Below are 11,728 nucleotides of genomic sequence, written 5' to 3'. Positions count from 1 at the left end.
AGGCCATTAGTTTAGAGTATTTGATGCTGTGTATTGCACATTGTCGTTTGTGGTTATTTCCATCATAGAAAAAAAATTACAAAAATGTTTATTTTGTGGTAAGAGAATGTGAAACCTCTGAAACTAAACTGCCATCAAAAGAGTAAAGGGTTGGAGCACAAACCCCTGAAAATTCATCCTTCATTCATGAACGAAATGATACATTTGTTTTCACGTGATTAAAACAACCCTTGGACATTAGTGCTGGCAGTTCACGCTTTCTGCTTCTGTTTTACTCATGAGAAATACTGACAAGTATCACTTGCATCTGCACTACTAATGGTCTCATCTTTACAGCATTTCATTTGCATTGTCAAATTATTTATGCTATTGTCTCCATTACTTACTAGCAAGTTTTCTAAAAGTTAGTTTTAATGGTACATTGCAATCGGACAAAGAACGAGCGTTTTTCGAAGGATGTTGATACGCCTTGTTAAAGCAGCTTCTGAAATCTGACCCCACCACAAGATTAAGTCTGTGATTTATTTATCCTGACTGAAATAATACTGATGCCACCAAGTGCAGTCGAGCGGGTCCTACACAAACATAGTTCAAATAAATAAAAAGTAATATACACCATTGTTCAATATTCATTAGTAATAATAACTTATTAATCAATGAAGGATTTAAATAAGTTTAAATAAAGGAGATTAAGATTGTAATGAAGGAGCGAACGAAGGAATGTTGCACGGTTTTATTTTTGGTTATTTCTGTCCCTTGCCGATTAGGCGTCAGCTTCTTTGTGCACTCCAGAGGGAGAGAGCCCTCTGTCAGGATCTCTCTGGCCGTGTGCAGCCCGGTTTGGTCACAAAGTAAAGTTTAGTACCCAGGTAAGAGGCACGTTCAAATATTTTCTAACACTTTTGTTTTACTGACGCCCGATGGGAAGACCGTGAAGTTTCTGAAAGAAACGGTAAGCTTTTTCTTTTTAAGTGAAGTAAGTAAACATTGAAACGGGTCGAGTGGTGTCGCCTGTCATTGCCATCAAAGGGCACATTCCATAGGCCTGAGTCTGCCTTGGGGGTGGGGGGGAGGCTGTCATCTGTAACCAGCAGCTGTCACAGCATCAAAATAATCGCCAGTCTCCCATTTCAGGCCGGCGCCTCTCCAGCTACCACACTTTGAAAGGCATAGTGCTATACTTCTTTCAATTTATGCTCTGAACTCTTTCACCACTGGAAGATTATATGTAAGACACCTCAACGTAGAGATTGAAATTACTTATGTCACGTTATTATCTCACTCAAAAATATCCAGATGAAATGTCAGCCTGTTGAATTAACAGGACAATGAACATAAATTAAAACATATGGGAACTTTTATAATACCTTTTATATTCGTGTCTTTTTTTAAAGGATAGAACATAAATTTTCTGAATGTGTGGAAGCCTGGTTGCTTTTGCTCGGTTCTCTTTCCACCAGTTGAAATGTTTTTATACCGGTCTTAGCCAATACTCTATAAAAGCAAAATACTGCAGATGCTGAAAATCTGAAACAAACATAAAGAATGCTGGAGAAACTCAGCACGCCTAGCAGCATCTACGGAGAGACAGAAACAGAGAGAATGCTTCCAGGCCAATGGGACTCTTTCCTTGCGATCACAACTCCTCTAGGACAGTTTATACAACAAAGAACATTACAGCGCAGTACAGGCCCTTTAGCCTTCGATGTTACGCCAACCTGTCATACTAATCTGAAGCCCATCTAACCTACACTATTCCATGTACGTCCATATGCTTGTACAATGACGACTTAAATGTAAAAGCTGGAAGGTAGTGTTTAAATCCACTTGCTGTATCTTTAGTCCCGTTCAGAATTGTCTTTTAAATATTTGACAATATTTGTAAACTAGTGGGATGGATAACAAGGAACCAGTGGATGTGATGTATTTGGATTTTCATAAAAGGGCATTGGGTGAGATAAATCACATGAAGTGGGGGTAATATTGATCGAGAATTGGTTGACAGCCAGGAAGCAGCCTGTAAGTAAATGAGCATTTTCCCAAGGGACTAGTGGGATACTGCAGGGATCAGTGTTTGAGTTTCAATGTTCACAAGGTATATGAATGATCCAGGGAGCCAAATGCAGCATTTCCAGGTTTACTAGTGACACAAACTTGGGGGGACTATGTTGTGAGGAGGAGGCAAGGTGATTTAGACTAGTTGAGTGAGTGGACAACCAAATGGCAGATGCAGTAAACTGTGACTAAATATGAAGTTATACACTTCGATGTGAAAAGCAGAAAGGAAGAGCATCGTTTAAATGGTGAGAAATTGGGAAATGTGAATGTTCAAAGTGGTCTCGGTGTCCTTGTACACGAGTCAATGAAAGTAATCAGGCAGGTGTAGCAAACAATGCTGCAGACCAATGTTACGTTGGCCTTCATTGCAAGTGGATTTGCGTTCAGAAGTAAAACATGTATATATACGTATGTTTTACTGGTTACATCCTCAAAAGTCTCTAGTCGATTATTAACTATGATTTGCTTTTCACAAACCCATGATGGCTTTGTCCAATCCTGTTAATGCTTTCCAAATGTTCTGTTATCATGCCTTTTATAATAAACTCTAGCATTTTCCCTACTGCTCATGTTAAGCTAACTGGTATGCAATATTCTGTTTAATTGCTGCTCCCTTTTTAAAATTGAGGTTACATTTACCACCCTGCAATCTGTGGGAACTGCTTCAGAATCTATAGAATTTTGGAATCCAATATTTCCATATATGTATTGTTGTCTTGCTATATTACTTATTGTGTGCAGTTTTTGTCTTCCTACATAAGAAAGGATACATTTGCCATACAGCGAGTGCAGCAGATGTTCACTAGGTTGATACTGGAGATGGCAGAACCAATGAGGAAAAATTGGTTTGACTTGTCATCTATTCACTAGAGTCTAGAAGGATGATAGGGGATCTGATTGAAATGTAATAAAATTCTAACAGGGCTGAACAGACTAGATGCAGGAAGGATGTTTTTCATGGTTGGGAACTCTGGAACCAAGAGGCACCATCTCAGGATGCAGAGTAGATCAGTTAGAACCGAGATGAAGAATGAATTCTTTATCACAGATATCTGTGGAGGCCAAGTCACTGAATATATTCAAGAAAGAGATAGTTTTTTTTAATATTTGAAAGGTGTCAAGGGGTTTGGGGAGGAAATAGGAACATGGCATTGAGATAGAGGTTCAGCCATGATCTATTAAACTCTGCCTGAGACTTATTTGTCTCTCATTAATATTCATTGGTTTAAGAGTTCCTGTTGAATCAGCTGCAAGTAGAGTGGGGACCGTTTTGACACTGTGCATGAGTGGTTTTGAATGAGTTAAAATTGGCCCAATATGTTACATTTTATCAATTGTTTTTGGTGTCAACATAAGAAAAGTATTGGGTAGGGCAATAATCCATGAGCTTGATATCATTGCGAGGAATTTTCATTGGTAAAATTGTTACATGCAGATTCAAATAAATATTACAAATATTATAACACTTAAGTGAATACATATTGTTATCACCAGTTATAAAATAAATTAACTTCTTGATTTTTTTTGCCGGATGTTAGAGGAGCTTAGGCAAATAGAATTAATGAGAATCCAAAGAGTTTTTACAAATACATTAAGGACAAAAGGGTAACTAGGGAGAGAATAGGGCCTCTCAAAGATCAGCAAGGCAGCCTTTGTCTGGAGCCGCAGAAAATGGGGGATATAATAAACGAGTGTTTTTGCATTAGTATTTACTGTGGAAAAGGATATGGAAGATATAGACTGTGGTGACACCTTGCAAAATGTCCATATTACAGAGGAGGAAGTGCTGGATGTCTTGAAACACATAAAGGTGGATAAAACCCCAGGAGCTGATCAGTTGTACCCTAGCACTCTGTGGGAAGCCAGAGAAGTGATTGCTGGGCCTCTTGCTGGGATATTTGTATCATCGATAGTCACAGGTGCGGTGCCGGAAGACTGGAGGTTGGCTAACATGGTGACTCTGTTTAAGAAGGGTGGTAAGGGCAAGCCAGGGAACTATAGACCAGTGACCCTGACGTCGGTGGTAGGTAAGTTGTTGGAGATCATTCTGAGAGGCAGGATGTACATGTATTTGGAAAGGCAAGGACTGATTAGGGATAGTCAACATGGCTTTGTGCGTGGGAAATCATGTCTCACAAACTTGATTGAGTTTTTTGACGAAGTAACAAAAAGGATTGATGAGGGCAGAGCGGTAGATGTGATCTATATGGACTTCAGTAAGGCGTTCAACAAGGTTCCCCATGGGAGACTGGTTAGCAAGGTTAGATCTCACGGAATACAGGAAGAACTAGCCAATTGGATACAGAACTGGCTCAAAGGTAGATGTCAGAGGGTGATGGTGGTGGAGGGTTGTTTTTCAGACTGGACGCCTATGACCAGTGGCGTGCCACAAGGATCAGTGCTGGGTCCTCTACTTTTCATCATTTATACAAATGATTTGGATGTGAGCCTAAGAGGTAGAGTTAGTAAGTTTGCAGATGACACCAAAATTGGAGGTGTAGTGGACAGCGAAGAAGGTATCTCAGATTATAATAGGATCTTGATCAGATGGGCCACTGGGCTAAGAAGTGGCAGATGGAGTTTAATTCAGATAAATACGAGGTGGTGCATTTTGGGAAAGCAAATTTTAGCAGGACTTATACACTTAATGGTAAGGTCCGAGGGAGTGTTGCTGAACAAAGAGACCTCAGTGTGCAGGTTCGTAGCTCCTTGAAAGTAGAGTCGCAGGTAGATAGGATAGTGAAGAAGGCGTTTGGTATGCTTTCCTTTATCGGTCAGAGTACTGAGTACAAGAGTTAGGATGATTTGGAGATGCTGGTGTTGGACTGGGGTATACAAAGTTAAAAATCACACAACAACGGGTATAATTGGAAGCACTAGCTTTCGGAGTGCCGCTCCTTCATCAGGTGGTTGTGTTGAGAGGTCATGTTACGGCTGTACAGGACATTGGTTAGGCCACTGTTGGAATACTGCGTGCAATTCTGGTCTCCTTCCTATCGGAAAGATGTTGTGAAACTTGAAAGGGTTCAGAAAAGATTTACAAGGATATTGCCAGGGTTGGAGGATTTGAGCTATAGGGAGAGGCTGAACAGGCTGGGGCTGTTTTCCTTAGAGTGTCTGAGGGGTGACCTTATACAGGTTTACAAAATTGAGGGGCATGGATCGGATAAATAGACAAAGTCTTTTCCCTGGGGTGGGGGAGTCCAGAACTAGAGGGCATAGATTTAGGATGAGAGGGAAAAGATATAAAAGGGACTTAAAGGGAAGTTTTTTCACTCAGGGTGGAAATGAGCTGCCAAAGGAAGAAGTGGAGGCTGGTACAATTGCAACATTTAAAAGGAATTGTGATGGGTATATGAATAGGAAGGGTTTGGAGAGATATGGGCCGGGTGCTGGCAGGTGGGACTAGATTGGGTTGGGATAACTGGTTGGTGTGGACGGGGTGGACCGAAGGGTCTATTTCCGTGCTGTACATCTCTATGATTCTATGACTCTATGACCCAAACATTTTTAATGAATTGGATTGAACCCTCCCAGAATTTATTTTTGTAATAGGCAGAACATTCACCCACTCCACAAATCCATTCGTGTGAAGATGATGTTTGGCTAGATCTTGTATTGAAGATTCCCAGTGCTGTCTTAATTGATGCATGCAGTATATAGCAGGTCAGTATTGTTGTGTGGTGAGGAATGTTGCCCTCAAAGTGAGCACATTGGTCCACCCCAGCAAAGATGGGTCCACATAAAACCAAGTAAACTTTTGTGATTAGACTGGCTTTTCACATGGGGATTGAGGTGGATTACCTGACATATGAGGAGGCGAGCTGGAAAACCTTCCACTAGAACAAAACATGAACATTAGATTTCCAACATGTACAGTGCAGCAAGTACACCTACAGTAGCAGCTATGCCCATTGGATTCACAAAAGTTAGAAACTCTTCCACAGAGTCCAGTTGGGCCAGCACTGGAGGGCCAGACTAGCTGGACCATGGCTATGAATTTTGTTGGTCATAATGATTAATTCAAAGAGCTTAAGTCTTGGACACAATCATAGAAGTTTTATTCTGCTACATTTCCATCTGACAGTAGCTAAGTCATGAAATTCTGTACAGATTTTCCAATGGTTCAGGCCTCAGTATTACCTTTTCTTTGACATCCTGAGTAAAAACTACATCCAGATGGGAGATTGTTTTTCTGACAGACTAGGATGTTAGTAAAATCTATGAAACGTCAGTAAACTTTAATACATGACACCATTTTCAGACTCTTGTCTTTTTTCTTTATGGATATGAAATCAAATCTGTGTATCCAGTGTTATCTGTTCTGAGAAGAATGCATAAAGTATGTTGCATGAAGACTAGCAGAACTGAAAATGAGCCAGTAACAGTGACCTACATCCTCAGTTAATCTGAAAGATGCTGCCATTTTTGTGGTTTATTCTCGGAAAAGTAGCATTTTTCAAAATAGCTATTTTATTTTTGAACATTTAAAATGGTAGATTTTGTTGACTTGAATTGAAAGCAATTATTTTGTTTATTTATTTGCTGCTTGCACTCCAGGCTAGTAATCACCACATCATTGAAGATCACATCAGGAGATCTGAAACATGTTGTTTTAGAAAAAGAATGCTTCCAGCATATTTTGAATTGCTATTGTGATCTCAGAGGTGGAGGTTAAATAGATTTTAAGGAACTGTCTGAGAAAATAAAAATACATAAGAAATAAAGTAAAAGAGAGAAAATTGCTGGAATTCCATAGCCACTCAATTGACATTTACATTTGGGATGGCCTTTTATTAGAACAGAATATTTTAAAAATGCTCAGGGGTCCTTTTGCCTATATTTACATTTCATTGTGAAGTGATGCTTTGGCCTGTATGGTCAACTCTGTGTTAAACATTGCCTGCTGTGATTCAGGATCCACACTCTAATCAAACTCTGTCCCATTTACTGAAGCTGATGATATGAGGCTGCGAAGGTACACAATTCACTGGCCTCTATTATTTCTGAACTCCCTTCTCACCAAGCTGAGTGTTTCATTTCTGCTCACTTCTTTTGATGTCTCTCCAAACAGTCAAGTCTTCAGAGATCATGGTTGTTACTATCTCACTATCCACAGTCTGTCCAATCAGCTCTTATTCCTTTCCCTGAGCCTGTTAACAAAAAGGCATTACAGATTTGTGAATATTGAGATTTTCAACTGCTACATCATCTTGCAGAAGGGAATATTTTCAGAGAATAATGAAATGGGCACCTTGGAAAACAGTCCCGACTGTTTTCCATTTGTCAATGTCAATATTCAAGTTGAGCTTACAGTTTATCCTTATTGGGCCTGGATGCTGAGTAGGCTGTGAGTGTCTAGTCCAACATTCAAAATGCCGTTGGGAGCATGGCCATGATCCATGTGATGTACGAGGCCGAGCCAGTGCAGAGGCATGTAGCAGTGAGTGTATGCTGATGAGATTAGCATGCTCCAAGACCACTGAGTTATAAACAGAAAGTGATTTTAAAAAATACCTCAGGAGGTCTAGCAGCATCTGAGGAGAGAGACACAGAGTTAACGTTTCAAGTCCCAAAATGACTCTTCTTCAGGCCTCTCTTTTGGGGACCATGTCCTGCCAAGAGATGTCAAAGGTATGTCTGAAACTTGTCAGCTGTGGGTCATAATACATTTGTCTCTAACTTAGGGTGTTCCAGTTCCACAATGTCTCTCCAAGGTTCCAGCAAAAAAAAATTAAAGCTGTCTCTCCATTGTAGTGCTATAGGAGCATTGCACTGTTTGAGCTGCTGTCTTTCAAGTGAGATGTAAAACTAAAGCCCGTCTGTTTGCTTAGAAGAATATACAAGATCCCCTAGCATTGTTTCAAAGGTGAGTAGGGGAATCTGTCCTTAGTCTGCTGATCTACATTTAAATAACCGTTTTAATCTACAACACTTAAATGCAAAGATCGGTCAAGTCTCTTGGCTTTATTTATACCATAACTTTGGTTTACTAAATAAATATGTATGCACATTGGCCTGCCTTTTGCAATATGTTGCTTTGCAGACTCTCCTGCTCTCTACTTTGCAACCTCTAAATAATAGCCCCTACCATTTTACTTTTTATTTACTTTAAGGAGTCTGGTTGATAGGGTCAGTCAGGTTTTAATCTTCTATGAATGAGGACAGACTGCAGAAAGTGCAACTATCTGTAAAGCCAAGGGGGATCTGGTGGCACAGTGGCAATGTCACTGTAATCCAGAGACCCTGGGTCAGGGTACACGGGTGGAAATGCCGCCACAGCTGAGAATCTGGATTACAAAACTAGTTTGTGGTGCAATTGTCATAATAAGTCATTTGGTTCACTAATCCCCTCTCGCAAAGAAAATCAGCCATCCCTACTCCGAATCCACCGTAATGTTTCTCGCAAGCCATTCAGTTGAAGGGCAATGAAGTTTGCACAACACTTGGTATCCAATGAAAGAGCAACTGGAGACCATATGGCTAAGCACCTTAAATTGGGTGTCCATTTTTATTGGCCAGTGCTCAGGAATGCATAGGGTGCAGTACAATGTGCATCCCAATGAAAACCCCCATGGCATAGCAATAAGGGTGACATATCTGTGGATTTGAAACATAATCAGTCACCTCTAGCCTGTCAGAAAATAGAATCATTGTGGTCCCTGCATCCCGACCCAAATATGAAAAACACAAATTAATCTCGCAACTTTCATTTTAAAAGAAATTCCAATGTCTATAATAGTGCGTATCTTTAACTTTGTGGGATTATCCATAGTCTGTCCAATCTGCTCTTATTCCTTTCTCTGAGCCTGTTAATGCCTTTATGTTACATATTTGTGAACATTGAGATTTTCAACTGCTACACTGCTACAGAAGGGGAAATTTTCTGAGAATAATGAAATGGGCACCTTGGACATCACCAGATTCAATGCTCAGGCAGGCCCTTCAATAGGCACCTATCACTCCCATCCCAAAGAGATAAAAGGCAGGTTTAAATATGCATATTGGAATCCTAAGCCTTACAATCCTAAATAGAATACCATTTGTTATTTGATCCACAAATGAAATTGAGAGTGCTTGGTGCATGCTAGACCCAGTCGTGGCAGATGTTAAGCAACCTAACCTGTTGGCCTGAAGTCACTTTTGAAAAGGAATGTTAGCATGCTGTAACCTAACCTGGCTTGTTGGCAATCGGTTTTCACCTTCTCACCTCCTCATCCATCATCCAAATAGACTCCCCCCATACAGTACAGAAATGTACAAGTTGCCCAGGCCAGCTAATGGTTTCTATCAGTGGGACTCATGGATGCACCCGCAAGTTTATATCTGGTCAAATATTACCCTTATTCTATTCAAACTTGATCATCTATGTTTAATAGAAAAGTGAATAAGATGTAAACTATCCAAGCCTTTTCCCCAATATAATGTTTGTCCATATTTTCAGCATTTTCCTCACAGTTTCAGTGTTTAATCTGAGCAATCAATGTCATTCTCCTTTGCTTTGTCCTTTCAAAAACCATCATGTGTTTATGTTTGTATTTGATCCAATTCATGCTTCAACTGAGGCCATTCTGGTGGACTATGCCAGCTCATTTTCTGGTGGATTATGCCACCCCTGAGATACAAACCCTATTCTTCTGGCCATGCACCAGAATATCTTGTCAATTCTTTTTTATTGCTGTCAATCACTAATGAGTTAAATAAGCAAAGCACAAGTATGCTCAGATCCATCTCCTGACTTGAGTATACGGAGTAATATTGTATTCCTCCCAATTTTGTCACTATACGTTATCTGTAGTAAATAATATCTGACTCTAGGCAGCCCTTTTAAGAACTATATTTTCAATTCAACAAACGTTGAGCTGCACTCATCCATGATGTAGATGTGCCGGCCTTGGCAGCAAGGATTATTGGCCTTTACAGATGTTTGAAGCTTGATAAGTTTTGCTTGTAGTTGCATGTTTGATGCAAGTTATTTTGACTCCAGCAATATTTCTGTTCTTTTGCTCCTACATTGCTTTCTCAGCATGATTTGATTATTTTGTATTCCTAGTAATGTGCTTCTGCTGTTTCTAGTTTCTCTCCACATTCCTCCTGTTCAACAATGTGTTAACGGTAGTGGGGGGTAATTTTAACCAAACAGACCTGGTGAGAAATTCATAGGATGGGACTGTCTGCTTGCTGAACACTGTTTCATTCCACATTCCATTGGAAAGTACATCCTGTGTGATATAAAACAGGCTGCCAAACCAAATGACTGCCCAGATTTGGTGACTACTGTTATTGTGCAGAGCTCCTGACTCCTGAAGGTCAGCTGACATTTTCTCAAGATCATTTCATTCAGAGCCTTTAACAATCAAAGAAAGTAGAAGATTTCTCCGCCTGAGCAGCATTTGAGCACGGGCCACAAAGGTGAAAGGATAATTCTTCCAACTTTTATTGGCAATCTCAGCTCAGATAGTATGAGAATAGAGAATCGAAAATATGAAGGTCAGGTGTTGCAGTGCAGCTGGGATTGAGGAATACTGTCAGAATAATTAAATGGTACAGAGTTTTGAGTAGGGTAGCTCAATATGGATGAAAGATCAAACTTATGATGCTTAATGCTTTGAGTTTGAAATGATTTTTGATTATATTTATTTGTTCATTATTTCTATTTCTGTCTTGTTATATGTCAAAACATTTATTTTTCTTGTTTTTTTTTATAGAACTGGAAAACAGTAATGGCAACATCTCAGAACACTGACAATGAACAAGTTGTTCCAGGAGATAATGATCAACAAGATGTCCTGTCCGTACAGGCCCGATATCTCCGCAGTCCATCTCCGAGCAGGTCTGATATGTGCAGTGATTAATTCCTTGGCATAAGTAGATCTAAACACAAATCATGTGAACTGTGCTTCAGTAAACACCATTCAGTCAGAAGTTTGTTTCAAGTCCCAGTTCAGGTATTGAGCACAAAAAATCTAGGTTAACATTCCGTTGTGGCACTGAGGTATTGTTTTACAGATGAGATGTTAAACAAGGCCTGCAAGTGGATGTAAAAGATCTAAAGGTACTATTTTGAAGCAAGCAGTGATTTTTTTTCTCCCAATTTTCAATATATAGCCCTCAATCCATGTCACAAAAACAATCATCTGGTCATTATCGCATTGCTGTTTGTGGGAACTTTCCCTGCAGAAATTGGCTACCACATGAATGTAACTCTTTCAACATTCAAACAAATATTTCCTAGGCCTGGATCAGTGCTCCCTCTCAGGGAATGGAGAATTAAATTGCTAAATCCCATTATGAACCATAATATTCTATAACATTGAAAACATGGATGATTTCAATAGTATGCAGTGGCTTGGCTGACCCCTTCTCCTCCACTTCTACCTCAGACTCATCCCAACTAATTATTCCGAACACAGTAGGAATGATAAAAGGGGTTACAAGGCTTCTTTGACTAAAACATTGACGAGCACAATTTTTAAAATTTTTCTACTAAAAGCGAAGGTTTCTTTCCCTGCGTAGCAATTTTATTTTACATAAAGTTTGGCTTTTTGCTGCTACTTGTACTCCACTCAGCACAAACTGCCATTTTGCCTTCTGTAAACATGGATTTTTCTGACCATCTTTATTTTGACGTTATGAGAGGAGCAGGTGAGAGAAAGACTCTGAATTAGGC

At 39.8% G+C, this 11,728-nt stretch overlaps 1 protein-coding gene across 3 annotated transcripts in view; it reads left to right on the top strand.

The window, feature by feature from the left end:
- Positions 1-757: 757 nt before the first annotated feature.
- dusp27 (dual specificity phosphatase 27) overlaps positions 758-11,728 on the top strand; it is a 50,112-nt gene continuing 39,141 nt past the window's right edge. The window contains exons 1-2 of one of the 3 annotated variants that reach the window (XM_072585330.1): positions 758-869; positions 10,767-10,891. In XM_072585330.1, coding sequence (XP_072441431.1) covers positions 10,782-10,891 — 110 coding nt within the window. In that variant the 5' untranslated portion in view covers positions 758-869; positions 10,767-10,781. Of the gene's footprint in view, positions 870-931; positions 953-10,381; positions 10,471-10,766; positions 10,892-11,728 lie in introns of those variants that run through there. The other 2 variants (XM_072585332.1, XM_072585331.1) reach the window with 2 other exon arrangements.

Source organism: Chiloscyllium punctatum, chromosome 15 (assembly GCF_047496795.1).
Source record: "Chiloscyllium punctatum isolate Juve2018m chromosome 15, sChiPun1.3, whole genome shotgun sequence".
In the NCBI taxonomy this organism is placed as follows: domain Eukaryota; kingdom Metazoa; phylum Chordata; class Chondrichthyes; order Orectolobiformes; family Hemiscylliidae; genus Chiloscyllium; species Chiloscyllium punctatum.
This window is presented reverse-complemented; position numbering and strand designations above follow the sequence as displayed.